The sequence below is a fragment of the Enhydra lutris genome, unplaced genomic scaffold, assembly GCF_002288905.1.
Source record: "Enhydra lutris kenyoni isolate GAN:26980312 unplaced genomic scaffold, ASM228890v2 scaffoldscaffold16, whole genome shotgun sequence".
NCBI classification, from domain to species: Eukaryota; Metazoa; Chordata; class Mammalia; order Carnivora; family Mustelidae; genus Enhydra; species Enhydra lutris.
Window position 1 is genome coordinate 29,431,760 of NW_019154100.1, and position 27,028 is coordinate 29,458,787.

At 44.1% G+C, this 27,028-nt stretch overlaps 1 protein-coding gene across 1 annotated transcript; it reads left to right on the forward strand.

The window, feature by feature from the left end:
- The first annotated feature begins 17,637 nt into the window (after positions 1-17,637).
- Positions 17,638-18,628, forward strand: LOC111147188 (proline rich 15). Its single transcript, XM_022503079.1, has one exon. The coding sequence runs from the start codon at positions 17,638-17,640 to the stop codon at positions 18,025-18,027; it is 390 nt and encodes a 129-aa protein (XP_022358787.1). The 3' UTR covers positions 18,028-18,628.
- Positions 18,629-27,028: the final 8,400 nt, after the last annotated feature.

The following is a 27,028-nucleotide window of genomic DNA, read 5'->3' on the forward strand; positions in this document are numbered from 1 at the left end:
CGAGGCAGAAAAACTCACCTCAAAAAAAAAAGAACAAGAGGCAGTACCGACTGCTGGGGACCTAATCATTACAAACATTAGTAAGATGTCAGAACTAGAGTTTAGAATGACAATTATAAAGATGATAGCTGGACTTGAAAAAAGCATAGAAGATATAGAGAATCCCTTTGTGGAGAAATAAAATCCCTTTGTGGAGAAATAAAAGAATGAAAATCTAACCAAGTTGAAATCAAAAAAGCTATTAATGAGGTCCAATAAAAAATGGAGGTTTGGGACGCCTGGGTGGCTCAGTTGGTTAAGCGGCTGCCTTCGGCTCAGGTCATGATCCCAGCGTCCTGGGATCGAGTCCCACGTCAGGCTCCTTGCTCGTCAGGGAGCCTGCTTCTCCCTCTGCCTCTGCCTGCCATTCTGTCTGCCTGTGCTTGCTCTCTCTCCCTCTCTCTCTCTGACAAATAAATAAAAATAAAAAAAAAATCTTTAAAAAAAATGGAGGTTCATACTGCTAGGATAAATGAGACAGAAGACAGAATTAGTGATATAGAAGACAAAATAATGGAGAATAACGAAGCTGAGAAAAAGAGAGATAAACAACTACTGGACCACAAGGGGAGAATTAAAGGGATAAGTGATATGATAAGATGAAACAATAATAGAATAACTGGGATCCTAGGAGAAGAAAAAAGGGGGGGGCGCAGAAGGTATATTGGAACAAATTATAGCAGAGAATTTCACTAATTTGGGGAAGGGAACAAACATCAAAATCCATGAGGCACAGAGAGCCTCCTTCAAAATCAATAAAAATGGGTCAATACCCTGCCATCTAATAGTAAAACTTACGAGTCTAGAGACAAAGAGAAAATCCTGAAAGCGGCTCAGGACAAGAGGTCTGTAACCTACAATGGTAGAAATATTAGATTGGCAACAGACCTAACCACAGATACCTGGAAGACCAGAAAGGACTGGGATGATATATTCAGAGCACGAAATGAGAAAAACATGCAGCCAAGAATACTATATCCAGCTACACTGTCATTGAAAATAGAAGAAGAGGGGCACCTGGGTGGCTCAGTGGGTTAAGCCTCTGCCTTCGGCTCTAGGTCATGATCTCAGGGTTCTGGGATCGAGCCCCGTATTGGGCTCTCTGCTCGGCAGGGAGCCTGCTTCCTCCTCTCTCTCTCTCTGCCTGCCTCTCTGCCTACTGTGATCTCTGTCAAATAAATAAAGTCTTAAAAAATTAAAAAAAAAAAAAAGAAAGAAAATAGAAGAAGAGAGAAAAAGCTTCCAGGACAAACAAAAACTAAAAGAACTTACAAACACCAAACCAGCCCTACAAGAAATATTGAAAGTGGTTCTCTAAGCAAAGAGAGAGACTAAGAGTAACACAGACCAGAAAGGAAAGGAGAAAATATACAGTAACAGTCATGTTACAGGCAACACAATGGCACTAAATTCATATCTTTCAATAACTACCCTTAATGAAATGGGCTAAATGCCTCACTTATGACACAGGGTATCAGAGTGGATTAAAAAAACAAAACAAACAAACAAAATCTTGTTGTCTGCAAGAAACTCATTTTAGACCCAAAGACACCTCCAGATTTAAAGTGAGGGGGTGGAAAACAATTTATCATGCTAATGGGCATCCAAAGAAAACTGGGGTGGCAATCCTTATATCAGATAAATTAGATTTTAAGCCAAAGACTATAATAAGAGATGAGGAAGGACACTATATCATACTTAAAGGGTCTGTCTAACAAGAAAATCTAACGATTTTAAGTATCTATGCCCCTAACATGGGAGCACACAACTATATAAACCAATTAATAACAAAATCAAAGAAACACATTGATAATAATACAATAATAGTGGGGACTTCAACAGCCCCCTCACTGAAATTAACAGATCATCTAAGCAAAAGATCAACAAGGAAATAAAGGCTTTAAATGACACTGGACCAGATGGACATCACAGATATATTCAGAACATCCCATCCCAAAGCAACAGAATACACATTCTTCCCTACTACACATACAACATTCTCCAGAATAGATCACATCCTGGGTCACAAATCAGGTCTTAGCTGGTACCAAAAGACTGGGATCATTCCCCACATATTTTTAGACCATAATGCTTTGAAAGCATTTGAAAACATTGGAAAGGACTCAAATACATGGAAGCTAAAGAGCATTCTACTAAAGAATGAATGGGTCAACCAGGAAATTAAAGAAGAATGTTTTTTTAAAAATTCATGGAAACAAAAATGAAAACACAACTGTTGAAAATCTTTGGGACACAGCAAAGGCAGTCCTGAGAGGAAAGTTTATAGCAATACAGGCCTTTCTCAAGAAACAAGAAAGGACTCAAGTACACAATCTAACCCTACACCTAAAGGAGTTAGAGAAAGAACAGCAAAGAAAGCCTAAACCCAGCAGGAGAAACCATAAAGATAAGAGCAGAAATCAATGAACTAGAAACCAAAAGAACAGTAGAACAAATCAAAAAAACTTGGAGCTGGTTCTTTGAAAGAATTAATAAGACTGATAAACCCCTGGCCAGACTTACCAAAAAGAAAAAAGAAATGACCCAAATTAATAAAATCATGAATGAAAGAGGAGAGATCACAACCAACACCAAAGAAATACAAACAATTATAAGAACATATTATGAGCAACTATACACCAGCACATTTGACAATCTGGCAGAAATGGATGCATTCCTAGAGACATATAAACTACCAAAACTGAAACAGGAATAAATAGAAAACCTGAACAGACCCATAACCAGTAAGCTCCTGCTATTAATGCCTATATTCACTGAATTTCAGACTCAGACATGCTAGGCACACTCCTGCCTTGGAGAGTCTTGGCAGTGGCTCTTCCTTCTACCCTATTCATCCACCTGGCTCCCTCCCTTTCCACCTTCAGGTCTGTGGATCAAAGGGCAAGGGCACACACCAACATGCATCCCCAGACCAGGCTGGAACTCGGGCTGTGAAGGATAAGCAGGAACAGAGTCCCCTTCTCCGAGTACCCGGTCGAGAGGCATGTTGAGTAGAGGTCTAGAAGAACACACCACTGGGATTGGGCTACTGGACACATTTTTATAGGGAAAAGGTGAGAATGGCCTTGCATGAGAGGAATGAAAATGTTAGATTCAGGTTCCAGCTTGCCCAGCACTTGGACCTCCTGGAGGATCCTGGTCCCATGAGAAGTTGGGTCCTGGCACAGGATGCAAGCGAGAAGGAGCCCTGGGGAATCACCAGACAGTGCTGCTTTTTACTCCACTAGATGCTGAGTGTTTTAAACTTTTTATTTTGAAATAATTAAAAGTTAAGAAGCAAGTAAAGAGTCAGAAGTACCATCCATTCTGCTTCCCCGGCGGTGACATCTTATATAACTGTAGTACATCACCAAAACCAGGAAAATGACCAGTTGACAAGATTACAGACCCTACTCAGTTCCCACAAGTGTCTAAGTCCACATTCACATATCTATGTGTGTGAGTATAGCTGGATGCTGTTTTATTCCATGTGTATACAGATTTGGGTAACAACCACCAAAATCAAGACACAATCTAACTTCTTCCTGCTGTCTCTTGGTACCCATGCCCACCCCAGCCCATTCCCCATCCCTGTCCCCTACAAATAACTGTTCTCCAGATACATAATGTTGTCATTCTGAGAACGTTATATAAAGGGAATCAAACAGTATGTAACATTTTGGCATTGGCTCTCTTCACTCTGCATCATTTTCTGGAGATTCATCAAAATGGTTGTGTAAAACTAGAGTTTGTCCAATTTTTTTAAAGATTTTATTTATTTATTTGACAGAAAGAGAAATAGCAAGAGAGGGAACACAAGCAGAGGGAGTGGGAGAGGAAGAAGCAGGCTTCCTGCCGAGCAGGGAGCCCGATGTGGGGCTGGATCCCAGGCCCCTGGGATTATGATCTGAGTCAAAGGCAGATGCCCAATAACTGAGCCACCCAGGCGCCCCTAGAGCTTGTCCCATTTTTATTGCTGAGACGTACTCTGTGGGATGGAGTTCCCACAGCCTTTGTGTGTGGGGGTGGTCCCCACAGTTTTATCACTCACCCAAATGAAGGGCATCTGGATTGTTTCCAGTTTGGGGCTACCATGAATGAAGCAGTATCCACATTCACTTACAGGTGTGTGTGTGTGAATGCATGTCTTCACTTCTCTAAGACAAATGCCCAGGAGATCCACTGCTGGCTTATGTTCCCATGTTGAGTTTTTTAAGGAACCACCAAACTTTTCCAGAGCAGCTGCACCATTTTACATTCAATAACCTCCAAAAGTTTTCTTGTGGCCTTTTTCAATCTCTCTCTCATCTCCCTCCCTGTCCACCTCCCCCTCTGTCCCATATATTAAGTTGCATTTCCTAGAGTTTTATATAAACGAAATCATACAGTATGTATACTTTTTCTGGTCTGGCTTCTTTTACTCAGCATCATTACTCTGAGATTTATCCAAGTTGTAGCATGTACCAAGAGAGCTCATTTCAGGGCACCTAGGTGGCTCAATCAGTTAAGCATCTGCTCAGGGTTCTGGGATCGAGTCCCACATCGGGCTCCCTGGTGAGCAGGGAGCCTGCTTCTTCCCCTGCCTGCTCCTCCCCCTGCTTGTTCTGTCTCTTTCTGAAAAATAAATAAATAAAATCTTTTTTTAAAAAAGTAAGAGTTCACTTCCTTCTCTTGTTAAGTAGTAGTCTGTAGCTGGAGAGAATACAGGTTGTTTACACATTTCCCAATTGATGGACATTTGCTGTGTTTCCAGTTTTTTGGCTATTCCCCATAAAGCTGCTATAAACATGCAAAAAAAAAAAAAAAAGTGATTCCATTTCTCTACATTCTCACCAGCATTTGGTGCTGCCAAAATTTTCTATTTTAGCCATTCTGATAAGTGCCTATTAATATCTCACTGTGGTTCTAATTTGCATTTCACTAATGGTTAGTGACACTGTGCATCTTCTCAAGTGCTCATCTGTCACCTGTATCTCCAGTTTAGTGAAACATCCATTCATGTCCCTTGCCCATTTTATTTATTTTAGAGATAGAGTGCATGTGGGGTTGGGGAGCAAGAGAGGGAGAGAGAGACTCTTATGCAGGCTCCACGCCTAGCACAGAGCCCAACATGGGCTCAGTCTCACAACTCTGAGATCATAACCTGAGCCAAAATGAAGAGTCAGATGCTAAACCAGCTGAGCACCCAGACACCCCGTTGCCCATTTTGTAATTGATTTTTTACTATTGAATTTCGAGAGCCCTTTATATATTGTAAGTGTAATGCCTTTGTCAGATATGTGGTTTGCAAATATTTTCTCCCCATCTATAGTTTGTCTTCGGTTCCTCTTAACAGAGGCTTTTCAGAACAAAAGTTTTTTTTTTTTTAGTTTTGAAATCCAATTTAGTGATTTTTTTATTTTATGGATCGTACGTTAGCTGTGTCTGTGTCTAAGAATCCTTCACCTTGTCCTACGCTGCAAAGAGGTTCGATATTTTATTCTAAAAGTTGTATAGCTTTACATTTACATTTACATTTAAAATCCATGATCCAGGGATGCCAGAGTGGCTCAGTTAGTTTGGCGGCTGCCTTCTGCTCGGGTCATGATTCCAGGATCCTGGGATCGAGTCCCATGTTGGGATCCCTGCTCAGCAGAGACCCTGCTTCTCCCTCTCCCTCTGCCTGCCACTCTGCCTACTTGTTCTCTCTCTGTTGAATAAATAAATTCTTTTTTAAAAAATCCATGATCCATTTTGAATTAATTATAGCACAGTGGGTAAGGCAAGTTTCACTCTGTGTCTTTGCACAAAGGAACTCTCTAGAATAAGGGTAAAAGGAGGTCCCAGGAGAATAGCTGTGTGCAAGGCAGAGAGGATGAAGAGGCCAGACTGAAACCACGTGACAGAAGAGCTAGCCATACTGAGCACTGCCACCACCATGCCTCCTGCTGCAGCACCAGCTGACCATCACCAAAACCAGGGAGTCCAGCAAGAAAGAAAGGGACTCAAAATCCAGGAAATGGGAAATCCAACTCAAGACATTCCTAGGAGAAGGCTGTGCAGCAGGCCAGAGAGAAGGAGAAGGAGGTGTCCAGGAGCCATATTTGGGAGAAAACCAAAAGGGAACAAATATATATTGATTTGATTGGACTTGTAGAAAAGCGTATCAAGAAGCCATTGGAAGGCGTAAGAAAGAACTAGAAAGAGGACCAAATGAAAGGGGGAAGAGGGCCCTTATTAGCTTCAGGGAAAGACAAAAGAAAGCAGATACAGTGATCTGCACCCTATAATGCTTAGTCTGAACAATATTTATACAGGCACAATAGTATAAACATGGAACGGTCAGCTGAACAAAGGCTGTAAAATGACTCTGGTGGGAAAATGGGAGAGGGAAGCAGAAGGCACAGTATAAGAGAACCAAGTCCTCAAATACCATCATAGGAAATTAATAGAGAATGTCTAATATTGCTAAGTCAAAAGAGAGCACAATACGCGTATTACTTAGAAATGCAGAGATAGGTTAATGCCAGGAATGAAAAGCCAAAGTTGTTGAAAGTGGTTGCAGAAGGGACCACAGGAAGGAATGAGATAAGAAGCTCTAGTAATTGGCTATAAGCCTTCAATAACATTGGGCTTTTAACCTACCTGTGCATATATTACTTTAATAACATAAAAGCTAGGGGTCCCTGGGTGGCTCAGTCGGTTAAGTAACAGCCTTCAGCTCAGGTCAGGATCCCAGGGTCCTGGGATTGAGGCTGGGGTCTGGCTCCCCGCTCAGCAGGGAGCCTGCTTCTCCCTCTGCCTGCCACTCCCCCTGCTTGTGGGCTCTCTCTCTTGCTATCGGGCTCCCTCTCTCTCTCTCTCACTATCTCTCTGTCAAATAAATGAAATCTTTAAAAAATATATAAAATAAAAGCTAATTTTTGAAAACGAGAAGTAGTGCCATGTTGTCTAACACAGGAGAGAACACGATGCTCTCATTCTTTCCCTCCTCCGGGCACGATTCACTGATGCAGGTTGTACATCAAGATTCCAGGAACTAATGGAGCAGCACATGTGAAACTTATTCCTTGGCTTGCGCCCTAGCCACAGTCTGCTAGTGACCTTCCTTCTAAGGATTTTGTCTTATGATTTGTTAATCCTTTTCTGGTAACACTGCTTCCAAGCTTAACTGAGCACACTTCCTCCTTTAACTGCAGGTAACGCAATTTCAGTACAGACAGGATAAAGAGCATTCTTGAAACACATGCAGAAAACTTCTGCCTGATTTGATTTCATCATTAAGTGTGTTCCTGAAAAAAGTTAGATTCATTGCAAATAGTTGTGTATTAAATACTCTCCAGTAAATTTTAACATCATATTCTTGGGGGGGGGGGGAATATTACCCCAACCAACAACGATGACAGTGCTCACTTAAGACTCTCATTATTTTCAAAAAGCCCTTGGAAGTGATTGATTTATACAGTTTGTTCACATAATTTTCCCACACAGCCAATGAAAGAAATTAGTCAAGGAGAAACTAACATTTGCTGAGTGCCTATTATGTGTTAGGCACTGTGCTAGGGACTTTAATAAATGTATTGTCTACTTTAATCTTGGCAACTACCCAGAGAAGTAGATAGTATTATCCCCACTTTACATTTAAGGAAACCAGAGCCTAAAGATATTAAGTAATTTTCCCAAAGCCACACAGCTAGTAACTCAAACCGACCATCAAGTCTTTTCACAAGAAATGTATGTAATTACAATTCCCAGCGTTAATTTGAGCTTTGAGTGCTCTGATTCCATAGGGCTTTAATATTTAAACAGCCACATATGATTTAGTATTGTTCCAAGTGGGAAACAGAAAACACAGACCTCATCAGAATTTTTTTTTAAATATATATATATTTTTTTAAAGATTTTTATTTATTTATTTGACAGAGAGAGATCACAAGCAGGCAGAGAGGCAGGCAGAGAGAGAGGAGGAAGCAGGCTCCTACTGAGCAGATAGCCCGATGCGGGGCTCGATCCCAGGACCCTGAGATCATGACCTGAGCCGAAGGCAGCGGCTTAACCCACTGAGCCACCCAGGCGCCCCCAGAATTTTTTAAAGTATGACGATCTCTTTTGATGTAATAGTCTGAAACCAACAAATGTTTACTGATCTAATGATTAATTAAAAGGCAATATGAGATTCAAACAGCCATATGAGCAGAAAGCTGTATTAGAGGAAGAGTAACTAAAACCAGATCAAAATAACCGCCCCCCCCTTAAAGTCTCATGACCTTGAGCAAATTGCTCCAGCTTTCTACAATAAACTGTTGGGCTTAGAGTAGCTATCTCTCAGGGTTCTTCTGCCATTAAAAAAAAAAAAAAAAAAAGCGAAAAGAATACTATGCATTTTTGAATAAGCACACAGTAAAGTGAAAAGTCCACCATCAGAATTTTAAACTTACCATTGTTATAAAAGGTTCAGGGCTGCAGTTCAAGCAATTTCTCCCCCCATGTAAACGAAATTACATCAAATGGGTAAATCTAAACATTCACTATGAACGTAGAGTGTGAGATTTACCTGTGTTAGCATTGAGCAGAGTTGAGTCCCAAAACTTCAGTGACCTCCCCTGACAGCCTGACACTGATAAAAGTAGGCATTTCTTACAGATTTCTAACAGTGTAAGTTTGACACTGGCCTCAATGCAGATGGGGAAGCCAAAAGATTCCCTTCCTGCCTCATGTTACCCTTCCATCAGATACCCACCTTCTACCGGTAGGCATGTGACGCACTGAGCTGACCCACAGACCACAAAAGAAAAAATATAACCTGGCAAATGGAGCATAACCCAATCAACCCCTTGAAAAGAGAAATTAACAACAGCCGATAGCAGTTTACCCCAGCCATGACCTGGAACCAGGTGACTAGCCGGAGAACATTACCTTGGATGGTAACACATGATTTCTATTTACACTGATGATTTTCTAACAAACAATAAAGTTGAATTACCTTTGCTTCCTGAATCAGGATGTGCTGGGGAGTCTTGCTTGTGTTACGATGTCATGTCCTCCAGATCATTCATTTCTTCCCTAAATACAAGATTTAATAAAATCTCAGTAGCCATCCTCTGATATTACATTATCCTGCCCCACCCCTGTCCCACCACCTCACGCATCTCCTTCAAAGCATTGCAACGTGATAGTATTTTTCCAATTTTGTAACCAGAACAGCAAAAATTTATCAGATAATTTGGTCCACTTATACTACTCACATCTCAGAATTAAAATCAGGCTATAATGGTATGCAATAACAGACTGAAATTTTATTACATTGCCATTGTCATGACATTTATTTTTATAAGTCAGTCATAGCATAACCTATGAAGCATTTATATTAATGCATTTGATGGTCACTCATTCAACACTACTAAGAACGGTTATGGCGCGGCAGCATGTCACATCCTGAAGACTGATTAATGACATGTCTTAGCGTTCAAGGAGAAACACACAGCCCAGGGATTAGTGAGGTCCCTAGACTCTCAAGCCAGTTTCTCCAAGGTCAAATGCTGGCTCTGACACTTACCAGCCGGGTGACCCCGAGCAAGTAACGGAAGTTCTTAGTGTCTCAGTTACCTTTTCTAGAATAATAACGAATAATAACGGTGCCTATTTCACATGAGCTTTTAGGATTAAATGAGTTAATATTTATAAAACAGAACTATACCTCATACACAGGAAGTGCTCTGATCATTATATAAATGGTAATTAAATAAAACGGAATTCATTCTCTAGTGAGGGAGTCAGACAATAAATAAGAAAATTGTATCTAATCGTGGGGGACAAACACCAAGCAAACAATTTACAATATATTTCGAACACAGCCATTCCTGTCAGTGGCAGGCTGTTATTTGGATGCACTCCCCTGCTGAAAACAATTGGGCACCAAATCAGCTTCAGATTTTGATAGCCTCATGGAAAAAGAGGGACGGAATCAGAAGCATAGGGCTCACCCAAAGAAGAGCGATCCTCCTGTTTTTTACCTGAAGGGCCACAACCTCAGCGTTTAAACAACTTAGAAGTAAGCTGTACCCACGTTTCCTATCCTCCACAGGTCTGCATGGATAATTAAGTTGCTTTAGAACAGAAAAGATCTGTTAGAGTTGGGGAATAATGGGTGGATTTGTCCCCAGAGGGTGTGACCAAGGGTAAGTGCATACATAGATCTCTTGCTTTCGTTGCCCCAAACTCCTCAAACCATGAACTTAGTGTAAAATGGTCCTGTCCACTAGTGCCCCTAAAATCTGGAAAATCCTTTCTAGAGTAAGTTTTGTTTGCGTTAGGCCTTCACTCTCCATACAAATAGTTTTTTAAGGAAAATGAGGAGCATACAATAATATCCAAGAGTACAGAGAAACAAGATTGTGACTTGTAGGAGGAAGAATGGGAAGTTAGGAAGAGTCAGCTGGCGTTGCTTGAATTTCAGAGAGGGGCCACGTACCAATTAGCCTTGCTTGGGTCAAGTATAAAACCAAAGTGATTTTGACTCACAATCTGTGTTCTTCTATATACGCCTTCATGTTAACCTGACAGGGTACAGGAAGGAAGGCTTTAACAAGTGGATCCCAGCTTCAGGCAGATGTAATGCCCACTCTCTGAAGTTTATAAACTAAATCCACAAACGCCGATGTGAAAACACAGAAAGGGAATATCAAACTACCAGGACATTGGTAACTAGAAAGGAACAGGCCATGGGAGATGAGCATCTAATTTTTTCTTTTTAAAAAAATTTTTTTAGATACTCAGAAGACTTTATTTTTTTCACTTAAATTCAATTAGCCAACATATAGTACATCATTAGTTTCAGGTGTAGTGTTCAATAATTTATCAGTTGCATATAACACCCAGTGCTCATCACATCACGTGCCCTCCTTAATGCCCATCACCAATTACCCCATCCCCCTACCCACCTCCCCTCCAGCAACCCTCAACTTGTTTCCTATAGTCTCTCAAGGTTTGTCTCCCTCTCTGATTTCTTCCCATTCAGTTTCCCCTCCCTCCCCTATGATCCTCTCCACTGTTTCTTATATTCCACGTATGAGTGAAACCATATGATAATTGTCTTTATTTCATTCTGCATCATACCCTCCAGCTCCACCCATGTTGATGTAAATGATAAGCATTCATCCTTTCTGATGGCTGAGTAATATTCCATTGTATATATATACCACATCTCCTTTATCCATTCATCTGTCGATGGACATCTGGACTCTTTCCACAGTTTGGCTATTGTGTGCATTGCTGCTATAAACATTGTGGTGCACATGTGCCTTCAGATCACTACAGCTGGGGTAGCAATCCTCACATCAGACAAATTAGATTTTAAACTAAAGACTGTAGTAAGGGATGAAGAGGGATACTGAATCATACTTAACGGGTCTATCCAACAAGAAGATCTAACAATTATAAATATTTATGCTCCTAACTTGGAAGCAACCAATTAATAACAAAATTAAAGAAATACATTGGTAATAATACTAGGGGATTTCAACATCCCACTCACAGCAATGGACCAATCATCTAAGCAGAAGATCAACAAGGAAACAAGGTCTTTGAATGACACACTGGACCAGATGGACCTAACAGATATACAGAGAGCATTCCATCCTAAAGCAACAGAATACACATTCTTCCCTCAAGCACATGGCACATTCTCCAGAATAGATCACATACTGGGTCACAAATCAGGTCTCAACTGGTACCAAAAGACTTGGATTATTCCCTGCATATTTTCAGACCACAATGCTTTGAAACTTGAACTCAATCACAAGAGGAGATTTGGAAAGAAAGCAAACGCTTGGAGGCTAAAGAGAATCCTACTAAAGAATTAATGGGTCAACCAGGAAATTAAAGAAGAATTAAAAATATTTATGGAAACAAACAAAAAATGAAAACACAACTGTTCAAAACCTTTGGGATACAGCAAAGGTGGTCCTAAGAGAGAATTACATAGTAATACAAGCCTTTCTCAAAAAATTAGATAAAGTCTCAAAAACACAAGCTAATCTTACACCTAAAGGAGCTGGAGAAAGAAGAGCATCTAATTTTCAAAGAATGGAAGCATCCATAAAAGAAAGGAATGAAGGGGGGCCGTCTGGGTGTCTCAGTCTGCTAAGCGTCCAATGCTTGATTTCACCTCAGGTCATGATTTCAGGGTGGTGAGATGGAGCCCCACAAAGGCAGACAGGCTTTGCACTCAGCAGGAAGTCTGCTTGAGATTCTCTCTCCCTCCTCCTCTGCCCCTCCCCCGATCCTCTCTCGCGCGCTCTCTCTCTCAAATAAATAAATCCTCGAAAAAATAAAGGAATGAAGGAAGGGAGGAAAGGGAAAAGATTAAAAGAGTAAATGCAAATATAAGGGCAAAAAGAATAGACCTTAGCCATGGTTAGCTCTGGGTGAAGTGAATGTAAATGACCTTTATTTTCTGCATTTTGATCAGCTGTATTTCTTCAATTTTCTCATTGTGGGTTTTCCATTACTCAGGTCCCACTATAAATGCTTTAAGGGAAAATAATCAATTTCCCAGACTCCAAGGAAATGCCAGGTTTGCTCTGATTACAAAGGCCAGGTTTAACCTTGAAAGTTCTTATTTTAATTTCTAGTATGCAAATATTGCCCTCTAGGAATTCATTCTCTTTCACCTTTGAATATTATCATTTACTGCACTTAAAGGTGCACCTGAGAAAGAAGCAATTAGAAAGAGAGGAAGGAAATGTCCTTACTCCAGCCATCAACACATTTTGAAAAATAAAAAATGACAAGATAAAATATTAAGAAAAGCATTGGCCAATTTAAGCATATTTAAATTCTATAAAATTAAAAGTCACCCACTAGTCACTGGATAAATCAACTTTTCAAAGTGACTTATTTTACAGATGCATTCTCTGTCTCTAAATATTCCCATCATTTAAACATTTCACTAAATCCTCCTTCCATAAAGAACTATCCAGGTTGGTCAGGAAAAAAAAAATGTGACAATATTCTCTTTTTTCCCTTTGAACAACATAATTTTTTTTCTCTAATAGACAGTATCAAGGAGAACACTTTTTGGCTGCTAGTAACAGGAAACTGTATTTAAATCTGTGCCTAAATCATAGGAATGTATATTACGTCACTCAATCAGTTGTCTGGAGGTAGATGGTTCCAAGGTTCTTTCAGGGGTTTCTCAATATCATCAAGACCCGGACACTTCCCACACTCCCATGCCATCCTCCTTAGCATGCTGGTTTTTATTCCCATGCCTATTGCCTCACTGTTGCAAAATGGCTGCTCAAACACCAGACATCACACCCTCATGCTATGCTTAAATATAAGAATCAAGGGTATAGCAAAAGATGGTCTTCTCTCAGAAGGCTCTGTCCTTTATCCAGGGAAGAAACAATTCCAGAAGTCTTCCATATGGCCACAGAACTGGATCTATGGGTATGCCTAATTACAAAGGAAGCTGTGGAAGTATTTCCTTTTTAAGCCTTCCTCCTTGATCTAGTGGCTTCATCTGTGATGGGATGGCACTAGAATGGATTGTCCTGTCCTCCCCTCCCAGGGGGTGACCTGTATCTGTTCCAGTCCTCATGCTCTGAAAGTTTACTCTCTAAAACTAACCACAATAAATGTGTGAAGTTGCCTCACTTTCAAATATACACTGCTGTGCCTATCACTTAAAAATCCAAGAATGTTAAATTAAGAATTAGTGATATAAAGTATTCCTATTTTATCCTAGTTCGGGCATTGAAATACTCTATAAAAATTTCTTTCCACTAATTCTACGTTGTAAGTTATTTGAGGTAGTCATCATGCCTTTCCCTATTTTTATGCTTCAAAAAGTCCTCAGAACAAAGATGCTCAGATGTCAGTTGCTCTTTACGCACTCCTTTAGAGGAGTTACTCAGGACCTGAAGGAACATCAAAATAGGGCTTTGAAAAGGAAGAACAGGGGCGCCTGGGTGGCTCAGTGGGTTAAAGCCTCTGCCTTCGGCTCAGGTCATGATCCCAGGGTCCTGAGATGGAGCCCCACATCAGGCTCTCTGCTCAGCGGGGAGCCTGCTTCCTCCTCTCTCTCCCTGCCTGCCTCTCTGCCTACTTGTGATCTCTGTCAAATAAATAAATAAAATCTTTTTTAAAAAGTGGGGGGGGGGGGAGAACATCCTGGAAGATAAAGCAGGTAGTACCTCTGCTTTCATTAGTGGAAAGGACCTATGCCAATGTCTTTTTGCCCAACCAATAAAAAGTACACAGATGTTCCCAGGAGCAAAAAGCCCCCTGAACCCTTGTAGAAATCCACTGGCTCACTTCCTCTAGCGGCTCAGGGCTGGATCTGTACTCTCCAGGTGGAGTGTTTGTCCACTGAACTTCCAGACCTGAGGGAAGGAAATTCACATCCTCACTTGGTCGTTTTAAGAGCCCAAGATTGACAGGGTGAGATCTCAGGCGCTAGTGAAGACCGTGGGAGCTGGATCAGACCTCCTGGGTTCAAAGCCGACTCTGCTACCAGCAGTGCAACTCTCAACAACCATTTTGCTTTCAGCTCTAGGGTCTTCTCGCCCGTCAAGTGAGGAAAATAATAGCACCTGCGTCCTAGGGTTCCTGTGAGAACCAAATGAGTCAACTCCCAGAAAACGATGGAAACAGCGCCTTGTTAACAGCTTGTTAATACCGAGAACTTGTTAACATTACGCCTTTCAACCAAGAGTGCCTGCAACTCGGCAACACTATGCCTGGGTATGAAACAGCTCCTGGGAATTACAAACCGGAATCCTGGGAGCTGAGTGGCCATGGCTAGGGACCTGGAGAGGAAGGGGAGAAAAAGAACTCAGGGCAGGGGCAGAGGGACAGCTGGGGCGACATTTACATTTACGCAGCGGAACCCATCTACGTACACCCGCGGTCTCTCGGTCTACAATCTCCTCTAGCGTTTCTTCTTTGAGAAGGAGTCCGGCCGGCGAGCGGCGCCGCGCGGCGTTTCTCCAATCAGACACCCCAGGCCGGCGTCACGTACGCGACCCGATCCAATCTCGTCTCCTGGAGGGCGGGAACGCCAAGTTCCTACCTGCACCTGTGGCAGCTGTGGCCGCCTCTCGGTTGTTTGTTGTTGGGTGTTTTTGTTTTTTTTTTTTTTTTTCTTTTTCCCCTCTGACCCCGGAGTTCTGGTTTCTCGAATCACTTGGCGAATAACCAGCAGGTGGGCAGATAGAGGTCTTTTCCCGTGCAGAGGACCGACGTGTAAGCAGGTTCAATGCACCAGAGCGAGCAGCCGATCTCCCCGCGGCTGCCCGGCAGCGCTAGCAGGGAAGAGGGACGCGCAGGAGAATGACAGGCGTGCTAACCGGGAGAGCCTGCGTGGGCATTCACCTGGGGCAGTGAGCCTGGCACCTGCTCCCCGGGCGCCCTCCGGCTGGAGCCAAACGCGCCGCGGGCCCAGAACTGCCGCCACCACTGCGGCGGGCCGAAGTCGGAGGCGCCCGGGAAGACCACCACCACCAGCAGCAGCAGCAGCAGCAGCAGAAATCGGCTTAGCTGGACTGCAGAGATTTCGGCTGACACACCTTCCAGAAAGAAGCCCGACCTCCCCAAGACTACGCGGGAGTGACCCTGCGCCGGGCTTCCAAGTTGTCCAAAGAGTACTCCCTCGGTTCTCTTGGAGGTGAGGGCGACTTGGAGTCGTGGGATCCTGGGAAGCCCGAACAGGTGAGCGATTAGGGTGATTCTGCGTCCGCCAAGACAGAGCCCATTCCGGGGTGTCAACCTGGGGTGCTCCCCTCAGCTCCTGGGGAGAAATTGCGAGCCGCAACTCTCCGCGTACATTTCTGTAATTTGCAGTCTTTTCCTTGCGTAATTGGTGCAAAGCGTTTCCGCGCACACAGTTGGTCGTGGAAAAGAGAATGTAGAGTGGAAGACCGAAGACAGCCATCAGGACACACCACCACCAATGAATAACTTGGGGGTGCTTCTCCGATCTGTACAATAGAGGGAGCAGGATGTTTGCAAACCCAAGTGCAAACCGTGCCGGGGAGGGGGGGCGAGGAAGGAGTGGGTGCCTTTTTACTGGAAGAACTTTAGGCGGTTTTATCTTCTATTGTTTTCAAGTCGCACCCCGAGTGTGTCCTCGGGGCGTCCTGGGAAGGAGCCGGGGCCCAGGTCTCTGCCTCGGAGGCTGCCGCGCCGCCTCGCGTAGGCGCTCCAACTTTCCCAGCGGTTCCGGGAGCCCAGCCTCCAACAACAAACACAGCTAAAGTTTCGCTCCCCGGCGCGCCGGCAAATCCCGGGAGCGCCAGGCGCGTGGGATGGGAAGGAGCCCTGGAGAAACCTGGAAATGCTCCGCGGCACCAGCGAATGCCGAGCATTCGTGGAGTTAATGCCTGTAGACTCAGCACAGAACTGCTCGCAGGACTCTCGCTGCCCGTGCGAGCACCTTCAGTAACAATAAGCAGCCTTTTCGCTCCGCAGTGTGCTGTGTTTAAAGCTGGGGAGAAGCACAATTGTTTGGAGTTCTTGGTTGCGCACAGCAGGTTTTTATCTGGAGGGAGGAATTGCGGGAGGAAAACACACACAAACACACACACCCCACTCCCACCCCCCTCACCCCCCACAGCAATTTTTAATTTGTAACTAAAAATCTCAAAAGTGGGGTTGCCTGGTACAAATAGGCTCGGCGCATATTTTAATAAAGAACTAAGAGACGAGGACGCTTGCCGCTTGGCCTCATCTCAACCATCCGCTGGGGGTGGCTTCCAAGAGACGTAAGATTGGTCTCTGGGGAATAAAAGGAAGCGTGGGATGGCGGTTTTCAAAGGAAGTTAAGTCTAGACATGCTTCTCTGAAAGCGACAAGGCAGAAGTTCTGTCAAAAAAAGAATTTAAGAGAAACACAACACCGTGAGCTTGCCCCCTCGCTCTTATTGGCATGTCAGTTCCCCCTGAAAAACCACATTGAAAAAGATCCTGTGACAGAAGTCTATGGGGGAAAAAGCCTCTGAGGGAAATTTCGGGACTGTTGACAGGGGTCTGACATTCAGTGCTCACCTATAGCGGGGATGCGCTCGCTCCCGGGCTCCCTCCTCCCAGGTGCTCATCCAAGAGGAGGCCCCTCTGGGCCAAGTGTGTCACCTTTGGGCATCCCTCTACAGTCAGTCAAGGTGACAGGACAAAGCCAGCTTCCCTCTCGAGCCGGGTTCATTCAGAGGCCCAGGAACCTCCCCTGGGGCGCCCCGGGAGCGCAGACCACCGCACCCGCCCGGGAGGCCAGACCAGGAAGGAGGCGGGGGCGTGCCAAGCTGTCTGGAGACCAGACGGTGGCGCCCTGGAGACCACCCGTCCGCCTTCACCCTCGAGGGTGCGACTGGACACTGGGAGGGTGGCGCAGCTCCGGGTGCTCGGCTGCGGAATCTCGGACTCCCGCAGGTCGCCTGCGGGGCGGGGCGCGCGGAGGAAGTGTGGCTGGGGGCACGTGACTTAGACAAACCCGTAACCGAGTTCTGTTTGCTTCCCCCTGCACAGGCCGCTGCTTAGGCTCCCACCCGGGAGACCGCCAGCCCTACCCGGAGAGCGGGCCCTTCCCCACCCACCGCACCGCGGGCCCCTCGGTTGGGTGGCCATGGCCGACAGCGGCGGCACGGGCAGCTCGGGGCCCTGGTGGAAATCGCTGACCAACAGCAGGAAGAAAAGCAAGGAAGCCGCGGTAGGGGCGCAGCCTCCCACGCAAGCTGCCCCCGGGGAGCCCGCGCCGCCTGCACCTCCCAGCCCGGACTGGACTAGCAGCTCGCGGGAGAATCAGCACCCCAATCTCCTCGGGGGGGCCGGCGACCCCCACAAGCCAGACAAGTTGTGCGGGGAGAAATCGGGCAGCAGCCGCCGCAATTTGAAGATCTCGCGCTCGGGCCGCTTTAAAGAGAAGAGGAAAGTGCGCGCTACTCTGCTCCCCGAAGGAGTCAGGTCCCCGGAGGAGGCGGGCTTCCCGGGTGACCCGCAGGAGGACACGCAGTAGTTGGAGCGCTTCCGGGACTGTGTCTCTTCCCACCACTCCTCCCTACCCCCAGTTCTAAACCCTAGAGTTCTGGCTCACCCCAGTACCTGGTGTCTCATCCTGCCAACTTCAGAGTATTTCAAACAAGGCCTCCCCGATTTTCTTCGTCCTGGAAATCGACCGAGTTGTCAATATTTCATGACTCAAGGAGGCATTGAGTATTTATCTATGGTAAGAGAAGATACCTGCCACAGAGGAAGTTGGCATAATTATTTTTTCCCAAAAGTTCTCCAGTGACCTCCACCCCTTGGGCCACCTGGGGAGTGAGAAGGGTACTTCTCTGAGTTCGTAGCCCAACTGGGACTGCACAGCCCCTCAAAGGAGGAAGCCAGGAAGCCCCGCTCTGATTCAGGACTTGCTATTGGAAAGCAAATTAACGCCAGAGAAATGCACTTTAGATGTACTTCTTAGATGTACTTTGGTAGACTCAGACGTTACACGAAAGAGGGCAGGAAACCTTAGGTAGAAGCATTTTAAGTAAGACAAGATTGCTTTTAATGTGGAACTACAAAACTGTACTGCCTATTTTAGTGTGGACTATTAAAATTGTTACACTGTAAAACTTAAGGTGACTTTTGTATTTTTTCCATTGTAAGACTGAAGTCCATCATACTTAAAAGCAGGCATACAAAATTCAAAGTGACAGAGTTAATCATTTGCCACACAGCGTAACAGCTACTCTCAGAAAGCTACAGGGAGGAGAACATTTCTGAGGACTAGTAACACCCAGGCTGGAACCAGTTGGCCCCAATACCTCTATGTACTAACGAAATTTGAAGAAGGGAGGGAGCAGTACTAAATAATTACACCTAAATTCTCTTTGTTACTTCAGTACCTCTTCATAAAGTAACTCACAATGCTAGTAATAATTCATTTTAGTACCCCTCGTTAGCCTCACTAACAATTGTCTGAAAATTCTTACTCAAACAGCCAGATTGAACTCTCAGTTTGCACAAAGCTGGCTTCTTTTCCCACCCCTTTGCTTCAAGAGCTTATTTCTTTAGTCTGACTTACGCATTTATCTGGTTTCAAAGCCTTTAGATGTACTAATCTGAAGATTCTGAACAAAAATCTACCTGTTTGCTTTTGTTATGAACTTCAAGGAAAGGAGTAAATGAATACCACTTGCTTTCAGCAAATTACAGGAGAGTTATTGTAGTTGTTAAGGGCCGCTGGGATCATTCCCACAATTCAGTTCACTTATAACCATCCAGAAATACATAGCAAGGAAATTGTAGTGGTCAGAGTGTGTGTGTGTGTGTGTGTGTGTGTACACACAATTTGGGAGAAACAAAACCCTGCCCCTTTCTATATAATACATTCAGAAGCTCCCATCAGGGCAGTCCAAAGGAAATTGTTCATATGAGGATTATGAACACCTTTCATTAGAAGATAAAATATATGAGTTTGTTTTTTTCATCATGAAAAGACTTTTTTTCTGTTGTGTATTTAGAACTGGGAATGTGAGACCAGAGTCTCATCAGTGTGAGCTTCCTGGATGAGGAAGACTTTATATTTAGCTTTAAGTGGGCCTCCCGTCTCTAGACTCTGATGAAGAAGAGGGAAGAAGAGGGAGAGGACCATGTGCTGGAGAAGTTCATGGTAAGGAGGGGACTGCAGGCTGGCACATCGCCAGGACTAAAGCAAGCAGAAGCCGCCAACTAAGGCTTTGTAACACCTTCATAAGGCATTTTGATTCCACTTCTTAGAAAGTAATCAAAATTAGGGTGGATAACTATCCAGAATACTTTTCCCCTCCCAGGAGGACCAATAGGTTAGGACTGTACCCATTTATAAGATCAAGCCTGCAATTGGGTAATTTTAAAATTTTACACTAACTCTTTCATTCATGGTTTTATTGTTTCAAAAAACATTTTTTTTTCTTAAAAATTCTTTTTGATTCACAAAACATGGGCATTTTCCCAGGTTCTATATCTTGTGTGGGGTCGCATCCAAGTCTATAATTGCTGCAGATAACCCACAGCAGACATATATATCAGTGGAACTTACTCACATGACATCTCTACCTCACTGTTCTGGAAGAACTGAAAACCATGCTAATGGCAGGTATGGCAGCGAGTGCAATACACAATCTGCAGTTGAGGTTTGTAATTACAGAGTTTTAAAGCAGTGCTAATTATGCAGTGGGAGGAATGCACTGATTTAATCCCAACTCAGTGAAATCAGAAACCGAGTAGAATTGGTGGGATCAAAAGATCATGGTTAAGATGAGATAATTTGACAAAGTGTCTTGCTGGGATTTATATGCTTTACAGATGATTCATTACATTCTCATACCATGTATACAGTTTTAAGTTTTTTAAACCTCAAGTAATTTATAGTAAATTAAGGGAAAGTGTTGACTTAAATTTGGAGTTAGAGACTTTTGCTTTCTTTAAACCCCCTTACAAATGAAATTTCACTCAAAAGTTTGGACACCATTAAAGAAATTTTAATACCATGCTTCCAAATGATACAGGGAAAAAAGGGACAAAAATCTAGTTGTGTGTTTGCTAAGTGCTTTCATAACCATGATAATTCTATACACAGGGTAGTTTTCACTTCTGTGACTCTCCTTGCTGAACAGTGACTCGTATCACAGATCACCTGAATGTCTCTTCAAGGTCATACGTCCATTGTTCACATTGTTCATCCCCATTGCGATTTGCATTTCAAGAGCAGAGACTCTATTTTATATCTGCAGTTAGGACATTCTGCTTCAGTATAACACTGGGAAGTGCTTCTTGTGCTTCGAAACACAATGTGAACTCAGCAAGGCTGATTTTGCCACATCCTTAGAAAGGAACTATAAGCCTAACAAACAGTAGCACTGACTAAAGCATTGTCAGAAATAGTCCTGAGGGACAGCTGGATGGCTCAGTTAGTTAAGGGTCTGCCTTCTACTTGGGTCATGATCCTAGGGTCCTGGGATCGAGTCCTGAGTTAGGCTCAGGAAGCCTGCTTCTCCCTCTGCCTACCACTCCTCCTGCCTGTGTTTTCTCTCTTTCTCTCTGACAAACAAATAAATAAAATCTTTAAAAAAAATAATTTTCCAGGGTGCTGGATGGCTCAGTGGGTTAAAGCCTCTGCCTTCAGCTCAGGTCATGATCCTGGTCCTGGCATCAAGCCCCACATCAGGCTCTCTGCTCAGCGGGGAGCCTGCTTCCTTCTCTCTCTCTCTCTGCTGCTCTGCCTACTTATGATCTCTGTCAAATAAATATATAAAATCTTTAAAAAACAACAAAAAAGTGGGCGCCTGGGTGGCTCAGTGGGTTAAGCCGCTGCCTTCGGCTCAGGTCATGATCTCAGGGTCCTGGGATCGAGTCCCGCATCAGGCTCTCTGCTCAGCAGGGAGCCTGCTTCCCTCTCTCTCTCTCTCTGCCTGCCTCTCTGCCTACTTGTGCTCTCTGTCTGTCAAATAAATAAATAAATGAAATCTTAAAAAAAAAAAAACACACAACAAAAAAGTAATTTTCCCAAGATGCTCAGAGGAAACTGTTGGTCCCTTCAAATAAACAAACAATAAAAAAGAATTTCAAATAAAAAGTGAATCAGAAAGGAATAGGTAAAAGAGTGGGAAGTAATATCCAGTGACCACAGGACCCTTTTTATGAGGAAAAGAGAGAGAGAATATTATTTTTCCCTAGCTAAGTCAGATCAGATCAGATTAGATCAGAAACTAACACGAAAAATGCTGCCCTGATAGATACAGTAAAGGAAACTGATCTTTTTTAAAAGTCTATTTGATTCATGGAGAATTTTATTATAATTATACAGAAATGTAGGAGATTCTTTCTTGGAATAAGCTCAAGTTTATCTCCATGGTAAGTAGAAAATGGGACAAGAGATATTTTATACCGTTTGAGTGTCAACATACATGTACCTGAGACTAGAAACAGGGATACTGCCCCAGGCAAACTCTGTCATTAATAAGCTGGGCCATTCATTAGGGATCATTCTTCTTCTCTCTTCTCTGTAGTCCCCCACCACATACTCTCTTTGCCTCCCAGCCATTGCTTACGCATTCCTGCTAGGCTCAGAGTCCTAGAAGAGGGGGTGTCAGGAGGCACAAGGGGCTTCCCCAGCATCCTGCAGGCACAGCACATAGAGAGCCACCTTGTCAAGACATGGTCCTGCAGATTTGGAATATGGGAAGAATAGCATTCACAATGAGAGAAGATTGTCACTAAGGAGACAGGATGTAAGGAAACGACACAAGCCTTCCCTAGCAGAGGACAGCTGACCATTTGTACAGAAATGGAAACAGCTATAGACCATGACAAATAAGACAGAGGACATAAGAGATCCTTCTACATATTTAAACCAAGGAATCCAACCCTACTTCCAAATCGAACTGCACAGCAGACAACAAAATCATGGACCCATCATTATTATCATGTCAGAGTTGTCAGAAAACCTCATGCAATAAAAAAAGATCCATGAAGAAGTGGTTTTTTCTGAGAGGGGTAACAAGACTGTTGTCCGTGAGAAAGATATTTCTGGCCCTAAAACTAGAGACAGTCATGTTGAAGAAACGAAGGTCTCTGTCCATGAGAGGAGCCACCAACTGACCTGTCTATTGAGTAGGGAATATAGAGCCCAGCTTGGACCTCCTCATGCCTTTTTTGAAGGGATTTTCCTTGAGTTACAATACCCTGGATAGTTAATTTTTTTCCAGTTCCAGTCAACAAATATAACTGCTGATTCATACCCTAAAGATTGGCAGCAAGAAGTTCCCACACAATTTTCTAAGACACTCCATCATAGTTGTCTCTCTGACTTGTTCTTGAGTCTTTGACAATCCGATGTCAGTTTATTATTCTGTAAAATGATGGGGTGGAGGCCATATCCCAGCTTTAAAACTCTGTGAGTATTCTGCTATTTTGGGCAGCTGGTTGTAAAACTAGTTCATATAATGCTCATTGTTTACTATAAAACGCAAAGGTACCACTTGTTCAGTGCTGATGGTCAGGCGGGAGCCAGGGAGGAGAATCATAAACTACGATAAGGCTCCCACCTTATGGTGTGGTGTTACCAAAACCATGTCATCATCTAGCCAGCAGCTGGGGGGATTCTGCTCCACAGGAACATCGAGGCTCATTGCTAATATTAGAATGAAATATTTAATAGTTTGTCCTGTTCCCTCTGCCTGGCATATTCTTTGCCCACCACCTGCTGGGCAAAGCCTCAATCTACCTGCAAGATTTAAGAGTCTCCCTCTGGGTAACTGTCAGGGAACTCCTTCCCCCAAAACACAGCTCCTGGGAACATCTGTGAGCCAATGCAACCCCAGTCTTATTGTTGCGGTCTTCAAAGTGACTGTTTTCAATCTGCTGATTTTTTTTTTCTTATCATGCTATTAAGACAAATTCATCCCCAATCCTTTGGAAAATACTAAATTAAAACTTCTCATAACCCCACTACCAAGAGTAAGCACCTCTTGAGTGTATTTTCTTCCGGTTATCTTTTTATTTTTTGCTAAGATTTTATTTATTTCTTTGTCATAGAGAGAGAGAGAGCACAGGTGGGTAGAGTGGCAGGCAGAGAGAGAGAGAGAGAGAGAGAGAAGCAGGCTCCCCGCTGAGCAAGGAGCCCCATGTGGGACTTGATCCCAGGACTCTGGGATCATGACCGGAGCTGAAGGCATCGGCTCAACCGACTGAGCCACCCAGGTGTCCCCTTCCAGTTATTTTTAAAGCATACATTATGTGTATGAGTTTGTAGGTGTGTTTAAAACCCTGAGATGAAGCTTTATGTTTAACGCTTCTCCCCCAGCTGGGTGAGGGATGATGGGGAAGGAGAGGTGAGCTTCAACTTAAAGGTATGACCATTACTTGGTCCCTCTGGAGACTAAGAAGCCTCTATACAGCACTGAGCCCTGTTGACACACCCCTCCTGCCAGCAAGTCTCCTGTGAGCACTTGCCACTCAGCCCATCCACAGCCTCCTCCTCCCAGTCGCTCAAACCAGAAAACTGGAAGTCATTCTTGGCTCCCTCCCTTCACCCACTTCATCAGTCTATTCTGTATTTCTAAGAAACATTTTCAAATTGGAACATCTCTCTTCATCTCTCCTGCCACAGAGCGAAAGCAACACCCTCCCCCGCCCCCGACATTTCTTGTGCCTGGCCCAGCCCACAGCCTACTCATCTGACATCTCTCTCCACTCCTGCCCCCCTGCGATCTGTTCCCAACCCACCACAGGATGAACATTTTTTAAAAAAGTTGACGGCTTTGTAAAACGATATCAAAATATTTCCAAGTGGAAAGCTATACCAAGCATCTCCTTCCTCTGTTTAGTGCTCTCTGATGAGACAATACGATCAGGATAAAATCTGATTAAAAGTGCCCTAAAATTAAAAGTGCCTTAAAGCCCCTGCCCTCCAAGGTCCAGCCTCTGCCCCTCCTTCCCCTGTGCTCTCTGTGCCCCCAACCCTCCGAAGCAAGCCCTTTCCAGTTCACTGAGCAGCATTCTCTCTTCTATCATCCCGTCCTGACTCCCATTCTCCTGGCTGCCTGGAAACCCTTCTGGGAATCAGGTTATTCAAGGACCCACAAGCTTGATGAACCCCCTTAGATCAGCTCTTTCTTTGCAGACTTCCAGTGCTCCTTGAAGCCACAGCTACGACTTGAGCAGCCACATGAAACAGAACTCCAGTGGGGTTATCTCCCCTCCCTGCTGCTTTCCTTGTAGAATGTGGAAGGGACAATTCCACTGTGTGGTGTTTTCACATGAACTAAGTCCACAAGAAGCATCTCCGACAGATAAGCTGCACAGCCCAGAGGAAGGCCTCGGTAATATCACCTGTTCTATTCTTCCTGCTGAATGATAGCTTGAGATGACCTGGAGATATTACTGCTGTGGTCTTCTTGAGAAACTGGAATGTGGAGGCTCCATTCCCCAGGGGAATCCCAAGAAATCTGCATTCTAGAAAACTGTGCTTATGTCCTTGTTCCAAAAACTCAAGGACAGAAGGACATGGGGGAGGGTCTAGGAGATGGGGATAAAGAGAACCACAGGTCTAGGCCCTGAGATAGGGATTCTGTGTCATCATCTTTATAGTCAAGGAGGTACCCTAAACCTAGGACTATTTAGTGAATGCATTTATAGGGTTGCCAGATCTCCTAATGAGGGAGGTCAAGTCAGAAAATGAAGAGACAATTAGCTTGGTTGTTAGATGCAATGGTGGGTTTCAGGAATGCCTAGGCATGGTTTAGGGTGCCTCTGGGACACCACTTTGTGAACAACAATATCTTTAAAGGCTGGGTAGTGACCATTCTTCCTGTACTTCTGATCTAGGAGAAAGATAAGGAAGTAGCTTCATTCCCATCATCCACAGGGTTTACTCAACCTGTCCCCAGCTATGTAAATGTAGGGGGGGGCCATCACCTGGGACAACTTTTGCAGAGAAGATGATGCTGGGAATTTAGGGCAGGCCTCAGGTAGCTCACTGGCAGTTCCCTGGATGGTTTCAACCATCCTCTGCGCCTCAGTCCACTGTCCCTGGCAGGAAATCTGTCTCCGTCTGAGTTGGCAGAAGGGTGTGTTTTAATTGAAGGCAGTTGTTCATATGTTCACCCTTGAATGTATTCTGAGTTTCTTTTACACTGAGGCCAATTCTCAGGAATTAGATGGAGAGACTGCGGCGGCGTGGGGTGCGGGGGGGCAGTGGGACGGAGACAAAAATAGCCACAGAGCAGGACATGCAGTCTAATGAGGGTCCCAAAAGCCATAAGAGGTCTGGAAGGAAGTGCCTGACATCCCCCAGTTGATCGTGGTAAGAACATGGGTGCGGTCGCCCCTGATCCTGGCATAGCTAAGATTACAGGCACCAGGGAGTATTTGGAGGGAGGAGACAGTTCTTTCCAGTCTCTAGGGGCACAGAGCTATGGCTTTTCAGGAAGAAAAGGTAGAATTTTACCCGATTGCGGGGGCACTTAGCTGTCTTATTTCTGCAATGTAATATTTAATTGAAGGGATCTATAATTTCAGCACAAATCCACATGATTTACTGAGTACATACTACATGCAAATCCTATATAGGTTTTGGGACAAAACATGAATAAGACACAGATGTTTTTAGTGCTTCACATACGTCATAAATTTAAGCCCTGGTTGTGTCCTTTCAATTACTTACTTCCACAAATATTTACTGAATTCATTCATTCTTTTATTTATTTGATGTGCCTATTAGGTAACAGGCAATGAACTAAACTGCAGATGAAGGAGAAAACAGGGTCTTAATCTGTTCTCATTTATAGTCTCAGTGCAATACCGTGTAATACAAACAATGATAGTTTCGGAGACTGGTGTTGGATCAGGCAAGAACCATCCAGGCTATTTTGACGAATTAATTATATCTCAGGAATTGCGAGTGACCTGAAAGTGTTAAGCATGCTCACAATCCTGAACAACTGAGCCCTTTGCTTCCAGAATAATATCTCTGCCTCCTTGAGACAATACACAGGAGATGCCACCAGCAAAGTGTGACGTTCTGTCTCTTAACTCCTCAAGGGTGCAGAGCTCTGGAGAGGTCAGAGTCTGCAGCAGCGCTTGATGGGGGCTGGAGTGGGGAGTCTTCGAGGAGATCTCAACCCCTTTGACCTCTCGGGATACACAGATTCACTTCCTGGGAGCCAGTATGCCTCCAGCCCAGAACCAAAGCACCATGTCTACTCTCACCAAAGAAGGAATCCTGAGACGGGTTGTGCTATGTTTCAACTTGTTCTCAGGTGGAGCAGAAATACACATCAGCCAAACCTTTGACCTCAACAGAATTAGCTCACTTTATCACAGCTGTCAATGGATTGCTGCTTGAAGTTGTGTGCAAGGACAGAGGATGAGCAGGGAGTGGATGATGTGCTCTTCCTTTGCCAATCAGTCTATCGTGTAGGAGGGCTCATGAACTCAGATGCAGTCTCTCAGGAGCAACCGTTGATAGGGAGAGAGTCTGATGCTATACC